Source organism: Heterodontus francisci, chromosome 2, assembly GCF_036365525.1.
Source record: "Heterodontus francisci isolate sHetFra1 chromosome 2, sHetFra1.hap1, whole genome shotgun sequence".
Lineage (NCBI taxonomy): Eukaryota > Metazoa > Chordata > Chondrichthyes > Heterodontiformes > Heterodontidae > Heterodontus > Heterodontus francisci.
Genome location: NC_090372.1, coordinates 109820542 through 109843781, shown reverse-complemented (window position 1 = coordinate 109843781; position 23240 = coordinate 109820542). Strand labels below are relative to the sequence as shown.

The window sequence follows — 23240 nt, the reverse complement described above, 5'->3', positions numbered from 1 at the left end:
ACATGAGAAGCACAGGTATGGAAGATCGCATCATCAGAACAGATGTGACGGAACTGGGCGAATGGAATGGAGTTCTTAAAGGAAGTGGTGTGTGATGAAGTGTAGTTAAGGTAGCTGTGGGAGTCAGTGGGCTTCTGGTGAATATTGGTTGATAGACCCAGAAATGCAGACAGAGAAGTCAAGGAAGGGAAAGGAAGAGTCGGAGGTGGACCATGTGAGGATGAGAGAAGGGTGAAAGCAAAGTTGGTGAAATTTTCCAGTTCAGGCCAAGAGCAGGAAACAGCACTGATACAGTCATCAATGTACCAGAAGAAGAGGTGAGGGAGGGGTGTCTGAGTAGGACTGGAACAGGGAATGTGCCACGTAACCCAAAAAAAGGCAGACATAATTGGGACCATGCTGCTTTTATAGCAATACCTTTTATTTGGCGGAAGTGAGTGGAGTTAAAGGAGAAGTTGTTCAATGTGAGAACAAGTCAGTCAGGTAGAGGACGGTGGTGGTGGATGGAGACTAATTAGGCCTCCATTCAAGCAAGAAGTGGAGAGCCTCAGATCACCCTGGTAGGGGATGGAGGTGTAGAGAAATTGGATGTCTAAGGCAAAGAGGAGATGGGGCCAGGAAATTGGAAACTGTTAAAGTATTGAAGGGCATCAGAAGGGTCACGGATGTAGGTGGGAAGAGACTGGATAAGGGGAGAAAAAATAGACTTGAGGTAGGAGGAAATCAGTTCAGTGGGTCAGATACAGGCTGCAATAATGGATCTACCAGGGCAGTCATGTCTGTGAATTTTGGGAAGGTGGTAGAAGCAGGCTGTTCAGGGTTGGGGGGCTATGAGGTTGGAAGCCTTGGAAGGAAGATCAGCAGATGAAACGAGGTCGGTGTTAGACCTGGCTTGATGTTTGGTGCTGGGGTCATGGTCTGAGGGAGGGAAGAGGAAGTGTCAGAGAGTTGGCATTCAGCCTTTGCACGGTAGAGGTCAGTTGGCCAGACAACAACAGCACCACCCTTGTCGGCAGGTTTGATGACAATGTTAGTGTTGGTCCTGAGAGAATGGAGTGCAGCAAGTTCAGAGGGACACAGGTTAGAGTGAGTGAGGGGAGCAGAGAAATTGAAATGGCTGATGTTACGCTGGCAATTCTTAATTCAAAGATCAAGCGAGGTTAAGAGGCCAGAGGGAGGGGTCCAGGTGGAGGGAGAATACTGGAGATAGGTAAAAGGGGCCGCTGTGCAGGGAAGTGGATTCATAGGCGAAGGTGATGGAAGAAAGATTCAGCGTCGTGCTGAGCTCAAAATTCGTTGGGGTGGGGGCGTAAAGGGATGCAGCGCAAGCCTTTACTAAGGACAGATCGTTTAGGGTCAGAGGAGGAAAGGTCAGAGGGTATTGTGAATATTTAGCAAAGGGTAAGATTCGAAGAAGGGATAGGATCAGAGGGAAGTGAAGGGGAAGAAAGATCCAGAGGGGTAATGCTCTCCATGAGTTGTTGAAGCTTGCGATCCTTCACGCCTGAAAGGAAGAAAAAATGTTTTTTGTTAGTGTCGGATGAGACGAAGGATGAAATGAAACTGCAGACCAGGAGAGCTTTGAAATAGTGAATTGGTGCTGCTGAAGAGAGAGATCAAGAGCGTGCATGTGGTGGCGCATGGCATTGAGTGTGGATCTCAGGATGCATCGAGAACAGTGCTTTGAGGAATGCTGAAAGTCTAGGAGGTATTTGTGATTGTGAATGGATCCGAAACACACAGGGTGGAATTTCAGTTGGAATTTATATGGAATAATTTGGAGCTGGCCACAGTTGCTGAAGGAGATGTGGCTCTGATAGTAAGTTTTGGTAGATACCTGATCAAACATGAGAAAGAATCAGGAAACAATGAAGATAATCAAGGTAAAAGAGACAAATAGAAATCCTGCAAAGAGAACTTCTTCAAGGTGGGCATTCCTGGAAGAGAATTGTCAGTGAATTAAACACTACTACAAAAGCAAAATACTGCGAATGCTGGAAATCTGAAATAAAAATGGAAAAGTTTCGAAAAACTCAGCAGGTCAGGCAGCATCTGTGCAGAGAAAAACAGTTCACGTTTCAGGTCGGTGACCTTTCATTAGAACTGGAAAGCGTTAGAAATGTAATAGGTTCTAAACTACACCTGCCCTTTTACTTCCTTCCTTCTCACTGCCCAAGGCCCCAAACACTTCCAGGTGAATCAGCAATTCATAGGTACTACTTTCAATCTAGTATACTGTATTTGCTGCTCTACACTGGGGTGACTAAGTGAAGATTGGGTGATTGCTTTGTGAAACATCACTGTTCAGTCCACAAGCGTGACCCTGGGTTTCTGGTCACCTGTCATTTTAATTCTCCACCTTGGTTCTCACGCTGACTTCTCCGTCCTTGGCTTCCTGCAGTATTCAGTGATGCTCAACATAAGCTCAAGGAACAGCACCTCATCTTTTGATTAGGCACTTATAGCCTTCCAGCCTCAACATTGAGCTCAACAATTTCAGGCGATAATCTCTGCCTCCATTTTATTTCCTTTTTCTTTGCAGGTTTCAGTTCTACTCATGTTTTTCTCTTGTTTTTGCTTTTGGATGGCAGCTGTACATTATGCCATTCACACCTCTAGACACATCTTTTGTTCCTTTTCTTGTCCGATTACCAATTGCTTTGGCCCTGCACTACCAACTCTAGTGTCATTTAATCTCTCCTGTCTTTCACCCTATCACAGACTATCCCTTTTGTTCTTTTTCCACCCTGCCCCCTTTCACTTGCTTAAAACCTGTTACATTTCTGACTTTTCCCAGTTCTGATGAAAGATCATCGAGCTGAAACGTTAACTCTCTTTCTCTCTCCACAGATGCTGCCTGACCTGCTGACTATTTCCAGCATTTTCTGTTTCTGTTTCATGGATTCTTAGTTGGGCCCTCACCAACAGAAAGCTGAAGCGGAAGGTGAATGCCAGTTCCTATTAATTAGGCCTGATAGAGTGCATTGGGTTGGATGGAGTTGGCGGTTGGAAAGTTTAGCATACAGAATTCATAAATTTTATGAATTGCTCAACATTTTTGTGTAATTCTGTTATTTCCATCAGCATTTATTCAGCTGGGGCGTGATGGACTGTCATAAGGTTCCCACATTGGATGGCCCCTTTTCATCCCGTCAAGATTCCTCGATAAAGCTGTGAAATCATGGTGGATAGTTGGAAAACTCAAATATTACATACATAGAGACACACATATTTTATTAAATAGATATATTTGTGTATTCCAGTTTTTTCCTCCACTTAAGTCTCAATTGCCAACTGAAAGTGCAAGCAGATAACTATTTCCAGGTGTTTGGTAGTACTGCTCTTTAACACCACAAGTAGGTATAAAGGTACCATATAGGTATTTCCATGCTATGTTCTGTTTTCATATATCATTACTCTCCCCATGCATATCTTTGAATAACCACGAAAATTACATTTTGTTCGAGGCTAAACTGGATAAAATATTTAATCATACAATGGAAAGGGGAGAAGCGTGTCGTAGGGAGGTCTTCTGAGATATGACGTGCAGAGTTGGCTGGGAGGACAGTTGAGCTAAAATGTATTTTAAGAGGGATATTTCATGATTTTTTGTTAGATGTTAGATCAGTTGTAAATGAAGTATGAAATGACTACAAAGTATGCCACCTGAAGTTTTACCTTTCTCAATACCATAATCCTGCTATAGGTGATTGTGTAGTGCTGTGGTTTACAAGAGCATGTCTGACATTACGAATCATTCTGTGCCTGCTCAAATTGAGCATTAGAAATATAAATTGGTTGTTTCAAAAATCTAACAGCTTTAGGTTAGATTTAGGTGTGTATGAATGAGCAATTCATTGAATAATAAGACCCAGTGTTGCTTTAGACTCATAACTCGTAACCAACTGAATAAATTTTCAGAATATTACGGTGTAACCATGTTCCCGTCTCTCTATTTTGCTGATTACTTTTAAGGTTCCATATTGCCGGTGGTCTAAGTAAGCCTCTGCATGGTCTTCTTTTTGTACACTCTATGTAAATGAGAACTTGATACTGATCCGTGGAGAATTTTTTTCTTTTTTTCCCCACTCATTTATTATAAGTAAACAATCTTTGTTTCAAATATGAATTTATTTCTATATAGCAATCCATATGACATTATTTATGACCAACCAAATAATTGTCAATGAAGTAAATCTTGATACATTTGTGGTAATGTATGCTAGGTGAATATAAATCCTATTCTAGAGAACTGACATCTATCCTTGTTGTGAATTTCATGCTTGAGCTGTGCTCCTGATCACCAACTTAGGTTTCACTTTTAATTAGGCTGAGCGCACTCTGCAAGATAAGATTATTGTAGAGAAATTGAGTTTTATTGATTGTTCTTTTTCATCTTTGTTGTGTCTTTATGAATCCCTTTGGAGTGTAATGGAAAGTGTATAAATGTCTAAAGCTATCCAAAAAGCTGTGATTCTTTTGAAAATTTCCAGCCCTTTTCTTTGTGGTTCATGAGATTTTAAAATATATTTATAAGCTAGGCATGATTGAATTTGTCATGGGCCTTGACCTATTTGAAGATACACAGTTTATGTCCCTGTTAAGAACCCTCAAGGGAAGAAGTGTCTCATCTTTTAGTCTTTTATGTAGTTCATTTAGTTCTGAATCACTGAATGAATTTCTGTTCACTCATACTTCTTTTCTACTTTAAGGGCAATTGACCAGCATCCTGATTTAATTCTCCCCCATTTCAGATAGGTATGAATTTTTTTTTTGTCGGGATACTCAAAGGACTGTGTGAAACCAAACTGAAAAATACATTGTGTGAGCTGGTCACAGTTATCAATGAGCTTGTCTTGCCAACTGCCAGCTTTGCAATATTGACTAAATGTTTGCAAGGTAAAAACACGTAACCCAATTGCCATCAGTAGAAACACTTGATGGATGGTAGCACTTGGCCCTGAGAGAGAGAGAACTCTGTAACCGAATGCTAAAACTCCATGCAGAAAGGTTATGCAATTCTACCAGTTTTTTCTTGTCTTTTTTTTATTCATTCACGGGGTGTGAGTGTCACTGGTAAGAATTTCACTGGCATTTATTGCCCATCCCTAATTGCCCTTCAGAAGGTGGTGGCAGGTGCCTTCTTGAACCGCTGCTGAAAGTATGATGAAAGTACTCCTACGGTGCTGTTAGGGAGGAAGTCCAGGATTTTGATCAATCGATAGTGAAGGAAAGGCAATATATTTCTAAGTCAGGATGTTGTATGACTTGGAGGGAAACTTGCAAACTTGTAGGTAGTGGTATTCCCATGAGCCTGCTGCCCTTGTTCTTCTGGGTGGTAGAGTTGGCAGATTTGGAAGGTGCTGTTGAACAACCTTGGTGAGTTGCTGCAATGCATCTTGTAGATGGTGCACACTGCAACCAAGGTGTGGTGGTAGTAGAAGGAGTGGACATTTAAGGTGGTGGATAGGGTGCCAGTCAAGTGGACTGCTTTGTCCTGGATGGTGTTGAGCTTCTCGAGTGTTGTTGGAGCTGTACTTATCCAGGCAAGCGGAGAGCAATCCGTCATACTCCTGACTTGTGCCTTCTAGGTGGTGGCAAGCCTTTGGGGAATTAGGTGAGTCACTCGCTGTAAAATACCCAACTTCTGAATTGCTCTTGTAGCCACAGTATTTATGTGGCTAGTCCAGTTAAGTTATATACTCTACTGCTAATCTATTCTATCCTACAGGCAGTGCTCAGAATGTGACCAAGCAGGTAGTAGTGACTTGGAAGCAGACATCACCATGGAAACTTTACCAGATGGGACAAAGAGATCGAGGAGGCAAATTAAGGAACCTGTGAAATTCACTCCATTGGATATTGTGATTGAGCCAAAGAAGATCATGAACAAAAATATGGTAACTTAACCCCTCTTCCTTTATACACCTTTCTGCACCTTTCCAATGTAATAAGTTATGATACCGAAGTTAGGCAATGACATAATCAGTTTATTCCAAAGTTATAAAAAAAGATTCTACTGGGTGGAAACAGTTGCGAACTAAATGTTTGTCATGTATTACATTTATTCAATTCATAGGAAAGAAAGAAAATAGGTCTTTTGCATACATTTTGATATGGTTAATATTATCTATTGAATTCTAGTGCAGGCTTCTAAATTTCTTGAAGAATATCTGGAATTTAAGAAGAGAATTTTTTTGTGGCTTACAGAAGGGACTGGTGGAAAGATTCCTATAAAAAAAGTAGTAGTGTTTGCTGTGCAATGTGCATTATTCTGCTAAGACTGTTAGGTTCTGTAATACCCATTTCTCCTCTATTAGTTAAAAATAAAGTGGCCGTTTCTTCTTTTTCCGTGATTTTGATAATGATGAAAAAGTAAACGTTCCAAGTTTTGCATAATCACATTTTAAAATAATTAAGAACTTCAACATTTTCACCAATGTTATGTTACATTGAGTGATGAAACACAGGTTTGCTACTTATTTTCAAGAGTCATGCCAGTCCATGTTAAATGGTCAGAACTCAAGTGATTTGACTGGAGCTTGAGATACTGTTGGTACTGTTTTTGAAGCTCTGCTTGTGAAGACCTAACAGTTGTGCTCTCAACTTTATGCCACATAATGAGCAGTACAAAATCTAGAAATCCATTTGTGTAAGTATTAGTTGATGCGTTTCACATTTCATACGTGCTTAGGGTCTGCTGTGGTTTACATACTCCAGCGATGATTACAACTCAGCTCAACCTTCAGATTCTGAAACTGCTCAACATTGTAAATAACAGAGTAATGTTGCATTTAATGTTCCATTCAAAATGCAGCTGCTGCTGTGAATAGAGTCTTCAATACTGTTACCACTGCCTTCACATATACTGCCACCACATACTCATCACCAGTGAGGATCTGTACCAAATTCACAACAGGAACTGTTGGCTTTGACCAACAAATATTCCTGTTGATATACCTTTGGCAAATCTCTTCTGATATTGTAAGAATCTGGCCAATTACTGCCCCATTGGACCACACTCAATCATAAGCAAAGTGATGGAAGGTGTCAAAGACAGTGCCACTTGATGCACTTACCTTAGCAATAACCTGCTTATTGCTGCTCAGTTTGGGTTCCGCCAAGACCACTCTACTCCAAACATGGATAAAAAAGCTGAATTCCAGAGGTGAGGTGAGAATGACTGTTCTTGACATCAAGGCAGCATTTGACCAAGTGTGGCACCAAGGGGCCTGAGCAAAATTGATATCAGTGGAAATCAGGGAAAATCTCTCCACTGGTTGGAGTCATATCTAGCTCAAAGGAAGATGGTTGTAGTTATTGGAGGCCAATGATCTCAGCCCCAGGACATCGCTGCAGGAGATCCTCAGGGTAGTGTCCTAATCCCAACCATCTTCAATTGCTTCATCAATGACCTTCCCTTTGGTATAAGGTCAAGTGGGGATGTTTACTGATGATGGCGCAGTGTTCAAAACCATTTGCAACTCCTCAGATACTGAAGCATTCCATGTTCGCCTGCAGCAAAACCTGGACAACATTCAGGCTTGAACTGATAAATGGCAAGTAACATTTGTGCCACACAAGTGCCAGGCAATGACTGTCTCCAACAAGAATGAATCAGACCATCTGCCCTTGACATTCAAAGGCATTATCATCACTGAATCCCCCACCATCAGTATCCTGGGGATTCCCATTGACCAGAATCTTAATGGAATCAGCCAAATAAATACTGTGGCTAAAAGAGCAGGTCAGAGGCTGGGAATTCTACAGTGAACAACTTGCCTCCTGACTTCCCAAAGCCTGTCCACCATCCACAAGGCACAAGTCAGAAGTGTGATGGCATACTTGCCACTTGCTTGGAGGAGTGCAGCTCCAACAACACTCGAGAGCAAGAACCATTCAGGACAAAGCAGCCTGCTTGATCGTCACCCCATCCACCACTAAACGTTCACTCCCTCCACCACCAGCGCACAGTGGTAGAAATGTGTGCCATCTACAAGATGTCCTGCAACAACTTGCCAAGGCTCTTTCAACAGTAACTTCCAAACCTGCAACCTCTGCCACGTAGAAGGACAAGGAAAGCAGATGCATGGAAACATCACCACCTGCAAGTTCCCCTCTGAATCTCAACATCCTGATTTGGAACTATATCACCATTCTTTTACTGTCACTGCGTTAAAATCCTGGAATTCCTCTCTAACAACACTGCGGGTGTACCTACACCATACGACTGCCGCATTTCAAGAAGGCAGCTCGCCACCTCGAGGGCAATCAGGGATCGGCAATAATTGTTGTTCTAGGCAGCAGCGCCCACATCCCATGAACGAATAATAAAAAAAAATCACTACATGCTAATGCTATGTACAGAAAACCACAACTGTGGTCCTTTCTAATTACTGTATTAATTCGCAAGACAAGCTTTTGAATGATTTTTGTCTGACCAATGCTGAGCATGTTGTACCAATTAACTCCTGAAGCTATCATTTTTTTCAGAATTGTAGGACAAATACTCCATTCTGTCCAATGAGCAGGATATCAGTAGTCGGGAGCAGACTGTATAGGCTTTCAGTAAGAATCATCAGCAAGAGGAAATTGTTCCGAGTCATTCCTGTAATTAAAGATCCACTTGCATCTCTCTCAATTACTATGATTAATTCATAGTTACACATCTATAATTTCATATCCCAGAGAACACGAGCACCAGGTCCTGTGGCATCCACCTCTCAACCAATGTTGGAGAACCTGGGACAGTTTGCCACCATCAGTCAGTGCTTGCCTCTTGGGAGCCTCTCTTTTCTTAACTTATTCATGAACTCAGCCTGTGGCTGAGCAGTGAGTGACAGACTGCATTCAGGATTTCTGCATTAATCTGCTCCTGTGCTAAATCCTGAAGTTGTGGTCAGTTTCAGAGCGATGATGATGGTGTTCGCTAACAGTTCGCCATCAGAAACCTCCACAAAATCCAGCCCATTACTTTTTCAATTACAGGTGAATACATAAAAACTTTATTGGACCAAGGTGCTTGTTCCTCCAAAAGGTTGAAAACTGGATAACTGAGAAAACGTTATAGTATGTACATCTTTGGTATCCTGTTCAATCTTGAGCTGAACTTTAAACTCTGCACTGGACATAAGCTAGTGGAGTGGACGGACACGTGGCAGATGACATTTAATGCACAGAATTGTGAAGTGATACATTTTGGCAGGAAGAATGAGGAGAGGCAATATAATCTCACGGGTACAATTCTAAAGTGGGTGCATGAGCAGAGAGACCATGAAGTATATGTGCACAAATCATTGAAGGTGGCAGGGCATGCTGAGAATGTGGTTTAAAAAGGCATATGAGATCCTGGGCTTTGTAAATAGAGGCATAGTGTACAAGAGCAAGGATGCTATGATGAATCTTTAATACACTGGTTCGGTCTCAACTAGGGTATTGTGTCCAGTCTGCGTACTGCACTTTAGGAAGGATTCACAGTTAGAGAGGGTCAGAAAAGATTTATGAGAATGGTTCTAGGGATGAGAAACTTTAGTTACGTGGATAGATTGCAGGAGTTTGGGTTGTTCTCTTAGAGAAGCTAAGGTTGAGAGGATATTTGATAGAGGTGTTCAAAATCATGAAGGGTCTAGTCAGAGTAGGGAGAAATTGTTCCTGTTGGCAGAAGGATCGAGAATCCAAGGACACAGATTTAAGGTAATTGACAAAAAACTCAATGGCGACATGAAAAAAACCTTTTTCATGCAGCAAGTGGTTCGGATCTGGAATGCACTGCCTAAGAGTGTGTTGGAGGCAGATTCAGTCGTGACCTTCAAAAAGGAATTGAATAAGCACCTGAAGAGAAAACAATTGCAGGACTATAGGGAAAGGGTGGAGGAGTGAGAGTAGATAGAAACTTAGAAAAATAGATGCAGGAGTAGGCCATTCAGCCCTTCGAGCCTGCACCGCCATTCGATACGATCATGGCTGATCATCCAAACTCAGTACCCTGTTCCCGCTTTCTCCCCGTATCCCTTGATCCCTTTAGCCCCAAGAACTGTATCTAACTCTTTCTTGAATATATTCAATGATTTGGCCTCAACTACTTTCCATAGGTTCACCACTCTCTGGGTGAAGAAATCCCTCCTCATTTCTGTCCTAAATGGCTTACCCCTTATCCTTAGACTGTGACCCCTGGTCCTGCACTCCCTGCCATCGGGAACATCCTTCCTGCATCTAGTCTGTCCAGTCCTGTTAGAATTTTGTAGGTTTCTATGAGATCCCCCCTCATTCTTCAAAAGTCTAGCGAATACAAGCCTAATCGACCCAATCTCTCTCCATATGTCAGTCCTGCCATCCCAGGATTCAGTCTGGTGAACCTTCGCTGCACTCCCTCCATAGCAAGAACATCCTTCCTCAGATAAGGAGACCAAAACTGCACACAATACTCCAGATGTGGTCTCACCAAGGCCTTGTATAACTGCAGTAAGACTCCTTGTTCCTGTACTCTAATCGTCTCGCTATGATGGCCAACAAACCATTTGCCTTCTTAACTGCCTGCTGCACCTGCATGCTTACTTTCAGCAACTGGTGCACAAGGACACTCAGGTCTTGCTGCACCTCCCCCTTTCCCAATCTGTCGCCATTCAGATAATCTGCCTTTCTGTTTTTGCCACCAAAATGGATAACCTCACATTTATTCACATGCTGCATCTGCCATGTATTTGCCAACTCACTCAACCTGTCCAAATCACACTGGAGCTTCTCTGCATCCTCCTCACAGCTCACACTCCCACCCAGCTTTGTGTCATCTGCAAACTTGGATATATTACACTTAATTCCCTCATCTATAACAATATATATTGTGAATAGCTGGGGTCCTAGCACTCATCCCTGCGGTACCCCACTAGTCACTGCCTGCCACTCGGAAAAAGATGCGTTTATTCCTACTCTTTGTTTCCTGTCTGCCAACCAATTTTCTATCCATGTCATTACCTTACCCTCAATCCCATGTGCTTTAATTTTGCACGCTAATCTCTTAAGTGAGACCTTATTGAAAGCCTTCTGAAAGTCCAAATGCACCACATCCACTGGTTCTCCCTTATCTATTCTACTAATTACATCCTCAAAAAATTCCAGATTTGTCAAGCATGATTTCCCTTTCGTAAATCTATGTTGACTTTGTCTGATTCTGTCATTGTTTTCCAAGTGCTCTATTATGTCTTTTATAATGGACTCTAGCATTTTCCCTACTACTGATGTCAGGCTAATTGGTTTATAATTCCCTGTTTTCTCTCTGCATCCTTTTTTAAATAGTGGGGTTACATTAGCTACCCTCCAATCTGTTGGAACTGTTCCAGCGTCTATAGAATTTTGAAAAATGACCAGTAATGCATCTACTATTTCTAAGTTAAAAAACAGGACCTCTAGGGTTGTAATCTCTGGATTACTCCCTGTGCCACGTGCCAGTGAGGCTAGAAATAGGAAGATAGTGCAGCTAAACACGTGGCTGAGCAGCTGGTGTAGAAGGGAGGGTTTCAGATATCTGGACCATTGGGCTCTCTTCAGGGACAGATGGGACCTGTACAAGAAAGACGGGTTGCATCTAAACTGGAGGGGCACTAATATCCTGGCGGCAAGGTTTGCTAGCGTCACTCAGGAGGGTTTAAACTAGTGTGGCAGGGGGGTGGGAACCTGAGCAGTAGGACAGCTAGTGAAATAAATGAGGAGGACATAGTAAATAAGGCCAGTAGGACTAAGAGGAAGAGCAGGCAGGGAGATGTTGCTGAGCACAGCGGGACTGGCCGACTGAAGTACATATGTTTCAATGCGAGAAGTATAACAGGTAAGGCAGATGAATTTAGAGCTTGGATTAGTACTTGGAAATATGATGTTGCTATTACAGAGACTTGGTTGAGGGAAGGGCAGGATTGGCAGCTAAATGCTCCAGGCTTTAGAAGCTTCAGGCGGGATAGAGGGGGATGTAAAAGGGGTGGGGGAGTTGCATTGCTGGTTAAGGAGAATATCACAGCTGTACTGCGGGAGGACACCTCGGAGGGGTCGTGCAGCGAGGCAATATGGATGGAGCTCAGGAATAGGAAGGGTGCAGTAACGATGTTGGGGGTTTACTACAGGCCTCCCAACAGCCAGCGGGAGGTAGAGGAGCAGATATATAGACAGATTTTGGAAAGATGTAAAGGTAACAGGGTTGTAGTGGTGGGTGATTTTAACTTCCCCTATATTGACTGGGACTCACTTAGTGCTAGGGGCTTGGATGGGGCAGAATTTGTGAGGAGCATCCAGGAGGGCTTCTTGAAACAGTCTGTAGATAGTCCAACTAGGGATGGGGCCATTCTGGACCTGATATTGGGGAATGAGCCCGGCCAGGTGGTCGAAGTTTCAGTGGGGGAGCATTTCGGGAACAGTGACCATAATTCCATAAGTTTTGAGGTACTTGTGGATAAGGATAAGAGTAGTCCTCGGGTGAATGTGCTAAATTGGGGGAAGGCAAATTATAACAATATTAGGCAGGAACTGAAGAATTTAGATTGGGGGCAGCTGTTTGAGGGTAAATCAACATCTGACATGAGGGAGTCTTTCAAACGTCAGCTGATTAGAATCCAGGACCAGCATGTTCCTGTGAGGAAGAAGGATAGGTTTGGCAAGTTTCAGGAAGCTTGGATAACGCGGGATATTGTGAGCCTAATCAAAAAGAAAAAGGAAGCATTTGTAAGGGTTGGAAGGCTGGGAACAGACGAAGCACTTGAGGAATATAAAGACAGTATGAAGGAACTTGAGCAAGGAGTCAGGAGGGCTAAAAGGTCATTGGCAAACAGGATTAAGGAAAATCCCAAGGCTTTTTATACGTATATAAAGAGCAAGAGGGTAACCAGGGAAAGGGTTGGCCCACTCAAGGACAGAGATGGGAATCTATGTGTGGAGCCAGAGGAAATGGGCGAGGTGCTAAATGGGTACTTTGCATCAGTATTCCCCAAAGAGAAGGACTTGGTGGATGATGAGCCTAGGGAAGGGAGTGCAGATAGTCTCAGTCATCTCATTATCAAAAAGGAGGAGGTGTTGGGTGTCTTGCAAAGCATTAAAGTAGATAAGTCCCCAGGGCCTGATGGGATCTACCCTAGAATACTGAGGGAGGCAAGGGAGGAATTTGCTGGGGCCTTAACAGAAATCTTTGCATCCTCATTGGCTACAGGTGATGTCCCAGAGGACTGGAGAATAGGCAATGTTGATCCTTTGTTTAAGAAGGGTGGCAAGGATAATCCAGGAAATTATAGGCCGGTGAGCCTTACGTCAGTGGTAGGGAAACTATTAGAGAGGATTATTCGGGACAGGATTTACTCCCATTTGGAAACAAACTAACTTATTAGCGAGAGACAGCATGGTTTTGTGAAGGGGAGGTCGTGTCTTACTAATTTGATTGAGTTTTTTGAGGAAGTGACGAAGATGATTGATGAAGGAAGGGCAGTGGATGTTATCTATATGGACTTTAGTAAAGCCTTTTACAAGGTCCCGCATGGCAGACTGGTACAAAATGTGAAGTCACACGGGATCAGAGGTGAGCTGGCAAGATGGATACAGAACTGGCTCGGTCAAAGAAGACAGAGGGTGTCAGTGGATGGGTGTTTTTCTGAATGGAGGAATGTGACTGGTGGTGTTCCGCAGGGATCAGTGCTGGGACCTTTGCTGTTTGTAGTATATATCTGTGATTTGGAGGAAAATGTAGCTGGTCTGATTAGTAAGTTTGCGGACGACACAAAGGTTGGTGGAGTTGCGGATAGTGTTGAGGATTGTCAAAGGATAGAGCAGGATATAGATCGGTTGGAGACTTGGGCGGAGAAATGGCAGATGGAGTTTAATCCGGACAAATATGAGGTAATCCATTTTGGAAGGTCTAATGCAGGTGGGAGGTATACAGTAAATGGCAGAACCCTTAGGAGTATTGACAGGCAGAGAGATCTGGGCGTACAGGTCCACAGGTCACTGAAAGTGGCAACGCAGGTGGATAAGGTAGTCAAGAAGGCATACGGCATGCTTGCCTTCATCGGTCGGGGCATAGAGTATAAAAATTGGCAAGTCATGTTGCAGCTGTACAGAACCTTAGTTCGGCCACACTTAGAATATTGCATGCAATTCTGGTCGCCACACTATCAGAAGGACGTGGAGGCTTTGGAGAGGGTACAGAGGCAGTTTACCAGGATGTTGCCTGGTCTGGAGGGCATTAGCTATGAGGAGAGGTTGGATAAACTCTGATTGTTTTCACTGGAAAGACGGAGGTGGAGGGGCGACATGATGGAGGTTTACAAAGTTATGAGCAGCATGGACACAGTGGATAGTCAGAAGCTTTTTCCCAGGGTGGAAGAGTCAGTTACCAGGGGACATAGGTTTAAGGTGCAAGGGGCAAAGTTTAGAGGGGATGTGCGAGGCAAGTTTTTTTACACAGAGGGTGGTGAGTGCCTGGAACTTGCTGTCAGGGGAGGTGGTGGAAGCAGATACGATAGCAACGTTTAAGAGGCATCTTGACAAATACATGAATAGGAAGGGAATAGAGGGATATGGGCCCCGGAAATGATAAAGGTGTTAGTTTAGGCAGGCATCAAGATCGGCGCAGGCTTGGAGGGCCGAATGGCCTGTTCCTGTGCTGTACTGTTCTTTGTTCTAGGGCCACTTCCTTAAGTACTCTTGGATGTAGATTATCAGGCCCTGGGGATTTATCGGCCTTCAATCCCGTCAATTTCCCTAACACCATTTCCCCACTAATACTGATTTCATACCGTTCCTCCTTCTCACTAGACCGTATGTTCCCCAACATTTTAGGGAGGGAATTTGTGTCCTCCTTTGTGATGACAGAACCAGAGTGTGTATCTAATTGATCTGCCATTTCTTTGTTCCCCATTATATATTCCCCCATTTCTGACTGTAAGGAACCCACATTTGTCTTCACTAATCTTTTTCTCTTTACATATCTATAGATGTTTTTACAGTCAGTTTTTATGTTCTCTGCAAGCTTACTCTCATATTCTATTTTCCCCTTAATCAATCCCTTAGCCCTCCTTTGCTGAATTCTAAACTGCTCCCAATCCTCAGGTTTGCTGCTTGTCCTGGCCATTTTATATTTCTCCTCCTTGGATCTAATGCGATCCCTAATTTCTTTTGTAAGCCACAGTTGAGCCACCCTTCCTGTTTTATTTTTGCACCAGACAGGAATGAACAATTGTTGTAATTCATCCATGCGCTCTTTAAATGCTAGCTATTGCCTATCCACTGTCAACCCTTTCAGTAACGTTCCCCAATCTATCATAGCCAACTCGCACCTCATACCTTCATAGATTCCGTTATTTAAATTCAGGACCCTAGTCTCGGAATCAACTCTCTCACTCTCCATCTTAATGAAGAATTCTATCACGTTATGGTCGCTGTTTCCTAAGGGACCCCGCACAACAAGATTGTTAACTAATCCTTTCTCATTACACAATACCCAGTATAGGATGGCCTGTTTGCTAGTTGTTTCCTCAACGTATTGGCCCAAAAATCCATCATGTACACATTCCAGGAATTCCTCCTCTACAGTATTATTGCTAATTTGGTTTGCCCAATCTATATGTAGATTAAAGACACCCATAATTACATTTGCACCCTTATTGCAAGTGTCTCTAATGTCCTGTTTAATGCCATCTTCTACATCACCACTGCTGTTTGGGGGTCTATATACAACACCCACCAACATTTTCGGCCCCTTGGTGTTTCTTAGCTCCACCCATACAGATTCCACATCAGGATTCTCTGAGCTAATATCCTTCCTCATTATTGTATTGATTTCCTCTTTTGCTAACGGCGCTACTTCACCTTCTTTCCCTTTTTGCCTGTCCTTCCAAAATATTGAATCCCCCTGGATGTTCAGTTCCCATCCTTGGTTACCCTACAGCCATGTCTTCGTAATCGCAGCTATATCGTATCCATTTACATCTATTTGCATGGTTAATTTGCCTACCTTATTGTGAATACTCCACGCATTGAGACACGATGCCTTTAGGCTTGTCTTTTGAACATTCTTAGTCATCTTAGCATTATTTCGCACTATGGCCCTATTTGTTTCTTGCCCTTGATTTCTATGCCTTCCACTTTTGCCTTTTTGTTTCCTGTCTTTCGTTTCTACCCTTGTTTCCTCCTCCTCCTCATTCTCCCTGCTCAGATTCCCAACCCCTGCCATTCTAGTTTAAATCCTCCCCAATAGCACTAGCAAACGCCCCTGCGAGGACATCAGTTCCGGTCCTGCCTGGGTGTAACCCGTCCCGCTTGTACAGGTCCCATCTTCCCCAGAACCGGTCCCAATGTCCCAGGAATCTAAATCCCTCCCTCCTGCACTATTTCTCCAGCCAAGCATTCATCTGGTCTATTCTCCTGTTCCTATACTCATTAGCATGTGGCACCGGGAGTAATCCTGAGATTACAACCTTTGACGTCCTGCTGTTTCATCTGCTACCTCGCTCCCTAAATTCTTGTTGCAGGACCTCATCCCTCCTCCTTCCTATGTCGTTAGTACCAATGTGTACCACGACCTCTGACTGTTCACCCTTCAGAATGTCCCGCAGCCGTTCTGAGACATCCTTGACCCGAGCACCAGGGAGGCAACATACCATCCTGGAGTCTCGTTTGCGGCCACCGAAACACTGTCTGTTCCCCTTCCAATTGAATCTCCTTTCACTATGGCTCTCCCACTCTTTTTCCTCCCCTGCTGTTCAGCAGAGCCATCCATGGTGCCACGAACTTGGCTGTTGCTGCTTTCCCCGGGAGGTCAAATCCCCCTGCCAACAGTATTCAAAGTGATACATCTGTTTGAGAGGGGGATGACCACAGGGGACTCCTGCAGTACCTGCCTGCGCCTACTACTCAGCCTGGTGGTCACCCATCCCTTTTCTGTCTGTGCAGCCATTACCTGTGGTGTAACCGCCTTGTTAAACATGCTATCCACGACGTCCACAGCATCACGGATGCTCCACAGTGAATCCAATCCCAGCTCCATGGAAGTGTCCCTGATTTCCCATATAGTGCAGGAGGAGCATATCATGGGTGCAAGATCTCCTGCCATGACTTACCTTTAGATTACTTAGTTACTCCCTATAAAAAATACGAATTACAGTAGGGGCCTTGTTCTACTCCAAACACTACCCTCTACAATCTAAAGTCCTTCATAAATTTCACCAATTAAAAAAAAAACACACTTTAGTTTCTTTTGGGCCTCCTTATCTCGAGAGACAATGGATACGCGCCTGGAGGTGGTCAGTGGTTTGTGAAGCAGCGCCTGGAGTGGCTATAAAGGCCAATTCTGGAGTAACAGGCTCTTCCACAGGTGCTGCAGAGAAATTTGTTTGTTGGGGCTGTTGCACAGTTGGCTCTCCCCTTGCGCCTCTGTCTTTTTTCCTGCCAACTACTAAGTCTCTTCGACTCGCCACAATTTAGCCCTGTCTTTATGGCTGCCCGCCAGCTCTGGCGAATGCTGGCAACTGACTCCCACGACTTGTGATCAATGTCACACGATTTCATGTCGCGTTTGCAGACGTCTTTATAACGGAGACATGGACGGCCGGTGGGTCTGATACCAGTGGCGAGCTCGCTGTACAATGTGTCTTTGGGGATCCTGCCATCTTCCATGCGGCTCACATGGCCAAGCCATCTCAAGCGCCGCTGACTCAGTAGTGTGTATAAGCTGGGGATGTTGGCCGCTTCAAGGACTTCTGTGTTGGAGATATAGTCCTGCCACCTGATGCCAAGTATTCTCCGAAGGCAGCGAAGATGGAATGAATTGAGACGTCGCTCTTGGCTGGCATACGTTGTCCAGGCCTCGCTGCCGTAGAGCAAGGTACTGAGGACACAGGCCTGATACACTCGGACTTTTGTGTTCCGTGTCAGTGCGCCATTTTCCCACACTCTCTTGGCCAGTCTGAACATAGCAGTGGAAGCCTTACCCATGCGCTTGTTGATTTCTGCATCTAGAGACAGGTTACTGGTGATAGTTGAGCCTAGGTAGGTGAACTCTTGAACCACTTCCAGAGCGTGGTCGCCAATATTGATGGATGGAGCATTTCTGACATCCTGCCCCATGATGTTCGTTTTCTTGAGGCTGATGGTTAGGCCAAATTCATTGCAGGCAGACGCAAACCTGTCGATGAGACTCTGCAGGCATTCTTCAGTGTGAGATGTTAAAGCAGCATCGTCAGCAAAGAGGAGTTCTCTGATGAGGACTTTCCGTACTTTGGACTTCGCTCTTAGACGGGCAAGGTTGAACAACCTGCCCCCTGATCTTGTGTGGAGGAAAATTCCTTCTTCAGAGGATTTGAACGCATGTGAAAGCAGCAGGGAGAAGAAAATCCCAAAAAGTGTGGGTGCGAGAACACAGCCCTGTTTCACACCACTCAGGATAGGAAAGGGCTCTGATGAGGAGCCACCATGTTGAATTGTACCTTTCATATTGTCATGGAATGAGGTGATGATACTTAGTAGCTTTGGTGGACATCCGATCTTTTCTAGTAGTCTGAAGAGACCACGTCTGCTGACGAGGTCAAAGGCTTTGGTGAGATCAATGAAAGCAATGTAGAGGGGCATCTGCTGTTCACGGCATTTCTCCTGTATCTGACGAAGGGAGAACAGCATGTCAATAGTCGATCTCTCTGCACGAAAGCCACACTGTGCCTCAGGGTAGACGCGCTCGGCCAGCTTCTGGAGCCTGTTCAGAGCGACTCGAGCAAAGACTTTCCCCACTATGCTGAGCAGGGAGATTCCACGGTAGTTGTTGCAGTCACCGCGGTCACCTTTGTTTTTATAGAGGGTGATGATGTTGGCATCGCGCATGTCCTGGGGTACTGCTCCCTCGTCCCAGCACAGGCATAGCAGTTCATGTAGTGCTGAGAGTATAGCAGGCTTGGCACTCTTGATTATTTCAGGGGTAATGCTAATGTTAGTAGTACTCACCATATCACTTATATGGTAGGGTTTGAGTATTTTTAAAAAATCTTTCCCTTTTTTAAGCTGTTTAATGCACTAATAGCTGCTAAATTGCTCTTGCAGAGAGCTGGCGGGGACTCGATGTGCTGAATGGCTTCCTTCTGTGCTGTAACAATTCCATCACTTTCCATGTATCCATCACTTAAGACTTTTGATATCCACTTTTGCAATATCGTCTACTTCCACCCCTACCTCAGCTCTTTCTTCACTGAAACCCTTATTGATGCATTTGTTATCTCTCTCTGGCATGACGTCTGTTTTCTCACTTTCATTTGTGAATCACCTTTCGAAAATGCTAAAGGTACTTTGTAACTGCTTGTTGAATTAGAGGAATCACAAGGGAAACTGGCCGTCTGGCCAATCAATTCTGTATTGCCATTTTTCTCCAGATGAGCCCTGTAGTCTAAAGGCAGCTTTCTGCTAATTCCCTATACCTTTTTAGTATTCCTGTTTAAGCATATATGTAATTTCCTTTTAGGAGAATATGTGGAAGCTTCAGCAATAGTTTGAGATGGAGAATTCATATTATAACTGAATTTTCAGTAAAGAAATTTCTTCTAATCTTTCCATTAATTCTATTTGTGACTAACTTTGCTGTGTACCTTACAAATGAGATTGGCCTAGTACCCAGCTCACTCTGTTAAGTATATAGGTAAACCACACAGATTTCTATTTAATAAAAACAAAAAATGCTGGAAAAACTCAGCAAGTCTGGCAGTATCTGTGGCGAGAGAAGTAGAGTTAACATTTCAGATCAGTGACCTTTCATCGTTCATGGGATGTGGGCATCGCTGGCTAGGCCAACATTTATTGCCCATCCCTAACTGCCCTTGAAAAGGTGGTGGTGAGCTGTCTTCTTTAACTGCTGCAGTCGCTGTGGGATAGGTATGCCGACAGTGCTGTTGGGAAGGGAGTTCCAGGATTTTGACCCAGCGATCGTGAAGGAACGGTCATATAGTTCCGAGTCAGGATGGTGTGTGGCTTGGAGGGGAACTTGCTGCTGAGTGTGTTCCCATGCATCTGCTGCCCTTGTCCTTCTAGGTGGTAGAGGTTGTGGGTTTGGAAGGTGCCGTCGAAGGAGCCTTGGTGCATTGCTGCAGTGCATCTTGTGGATGGTACACATTGCTGCCACTGTGCGTCGGTGATGGAGGGAATGAATGTTTGTGGATGAGGTGCCAATCAAGCAGGCTGCTTTGTCCTGGATGGCGTTGAGCTTCTTGAATGTTGTTGGAGCTGCACCCATTCAGGCAAGTGGAGAGTATTCCATCACACTCCTGACTTGTGCCATGTAGATGGTGGACAGGGCTTTGGGGAGTCAGGAGGTGAGTTTCTCGCCACAGGTTTCCTAGCCTCTGACTTGCTTTTGTAGCCACAGTATTTATATGGCTACTCCAGTTCAGTTTCTGGTTAATGGTAACCCCCAGGATATTGATAGCGGGGAATTCAGTGATGGTAATGCCATTAAATGTCAAGGGGAGATGGTTAGATTCTCTCTTGTTTGACATGGTCATTGCCCGGCACATGTGTGGCGCGAATGTTACTTGCCACTTATCAGCCCAAGCCTGGATATTGTCAAGGTATTGCTGTATTTCTACACTGACTGCTTCAGTATCTGTGGGGTCGTGAATGGTGCTGAACATTGTGCAAGCATCAGCAAAGATCCCCACTTCTGACCTTATGAAAGAGGGAAGGTCATTGATGAAGCAGCTGAAGATGGTTGAGCCTAGGACACTACCCTGAGGAATTCCTGCATTGATGTCCTGGAGCTGAGATGATTGACCTCCAAAACCACAACCATCTTCCTTTCTGCTAGGTATGACTCCAACCAGCAGAGAGTTTTCCCCATGATTTCCATTGACTCAAGTTTTTCTAGAACTCCTTGATGCTAAACTCTCTCAAATGCTGCCTTGATGTCAAGGGCAGTCACTCTCACCTCACCTCTTGAGTTCAGCTCTTTTGTCCATGTTTGAACCAAGGCTGTCATGAGGTCAGGAGCTGAGTGGCCTTGGCAGAACCCAAACTGAGCATCACTGAGCAGGTTATTGCTAAGCAAGTGCTGCTTGATTGTACTGTTGATGACACCTTCCATCACTTTACTGATGATTGACAGTAGGCTGATTGGGCAGTAATTGGCCGGGTTGGACTTGTCCTGCTTTTTGTGTACAGGACATACCTGGGCAATTTTCCACATTGCTGGATAGATGCCAGTGTTGTAGCTGTATTGGAACAGCTTGGCTAGGTGCGCGGCAAGTTCTGGAGCACAGGTCTTCAGTATTATTGCCGGAATGCTGTCCGGGTCCATAGCCTTTGCTGTATCCAGTGCCTTCAGTCGTTTCTTGATATCACGCGGAGTGAATCGAATTGGCTGAAGACTGGCATCTGTGATGCTGGGGACTTCAGGAGCAGGCCGAGATGGGTCATCCACTTGGCACTTCTGACCGATGATTGTTGCAAATGCTTCAGCCTTATCTTTAGCATTGAGGATGGGGATATTTGTGCAGCCACCTCCTGCAGTTAGTTGTTTAATTGTCCACCGCCATTCACAACTGGCTGTGGCAGGACTACAGAGCTTAGATCTGATCTGTTGTTTATGGGATCGCTTAGCTCTGACTGTTGCATGCTGCTTACGCTGTTTGGCACGCAAGTAGTCCTGTGTTGTAGCTTCACCAGATTGACACCTCATTTTGAGGTATGCCTGGTGCTGCTCCCAGCATGCCCTCCTGCAGTCTTCATTGAACCAAGGTTGGTCCCTCAGCTTGATGATAATGGTAGAGTGGGGGATATGCCAGGCCATGAGGTTACAGATTGTGGTTGAATACAGTTCTGCTGATGCTGATGGCCCACAGTGCTTAATGGATGCCCAGTTTTATGTTGCTAGATCTGTTCGAAATCTATCCCATTTAGCACAGTGGTAGTGCCACACAACATGATGGAGGATATCCTCAATGTGAAGACAGGACTTTGTCTCCACAAGGGCTGTGCGGTGGTCACTCCTACCAATACTGTCATGGACAGATGCATCTGTGGCAGGCAGATTATTGAGGACGAGGTCAAGTATATTTTTCCCTCCTGTTGGTTCCCTCGCCACCTGCTACAGACCCAGTCTAGCAGCTATGTCCTTTAGGAATCAGCTAGCTCGGTCAGTAGTGAGGCTACCGAGGCACTGTGGATGATGGACATTGAAGTCCCCCACCCAGAGTACATTGTGTCCTTGTTACCCTTTATGCTTCCTCCAGGCTTCTGTTGAACATTGAGGAGTACTGATTCATCAGCTGAGGGGGTTGCGGTACGTGGTAATCAGCAAGAGATTTCCTTGCCCATGTTTGACCTGATGCCATGAGACTCCATCGGGCAACTCCCCCTCCCCCCCCCCGACTGCATACCACTGTGCCGCCACCTCTGCTCGGTCTGTCCCGCCGGTGGGACAGGACATACCCGGAGATGATGATGGCGGTGTGTGGGACAATGTAAGGTATGATTCGGTGAGTATGACTATGTCGGGCTGTTGCTTGAATAGTCTGTGGGACAGCTCTCCCAACTTTGGCACAAGCCCCCAGATGTTATTAAGGAGGACTTTGCAGGGTTGAAGGTGGTTGTTGCAGCTGCACAATAAACTTTGGTTACATTTACAGATATGGGCCATGAAACATAATATACATGCCACTGAAGTGTTGCATTATTTCATTGTGGACACTTTCAATGGAAAATAATACGTTTTTTGTACGCAAAGAAAGAGACTCTGAAGAATGTTAGTTAGACCAATGTTCTCTGGAAGTCACCTGTTGAATTTTCTCTGAAAATAACTATTCTGCGATGGCCAGTGGTTAATTCTTGCACCTGACAAACCCCACCCCCATCATCCTTCACGAAAGCTGAGGAAAGGATGTCCAATTGGCTAGTCCTGTAAACTCGCTTTCATACGGTCCTAGTGAAACAAATAAAAGAGCAGTAGAAGCAGATGGTTAAGAACATGTCACATTGCTTAGGAATTTTTTTTAGAATGAATCTAACCTTAAATAAGATTCAGTTGAAATTTTTTAAACAGATTTCATAATTCCTTAAGTGTTGTAATGATATTCTTGCCCTCTGTCTCACTTCAGGATTTTCTTTTTGACTGTTTCTCCACAAAGGATTGGGGAGAGGGTTGAATGCTGTTCCATTTATGGGTAGCACTTTAAAGCAGAATATATTCAATATATTCAGAATATTTAAAAAAGGCATCAAGGCAATAAGTGGTGTAATGCTAA

At 44.3% G+C, this 23240-nt stretch overlaps 1 protein-coding gene across 5 annotated transcripts in view; it reads left to right on the top strand.

The window, feature by feature from the left end:
• phf14 (PHD finger protein 14) overlaps positions 1–23240 on the top strand; it is a 360384-nt gene that overhangs the window by 175392 nt on the left and 161752 nt on the right. For all 5 annotated transcript variants that reach the window (XM_068009622.1, XM_068009587.1, XM_068009597.1 and 2 more), the window contains exon 14: positions 5732–5900. In XM_068009622.1, coding sequence (XP_067865723.1) covers positions 5732–5900 — 169 coding nt within the window. The remainder of the gene's footprint in view (positions 1–5731; positions 5901–23240) is intronic.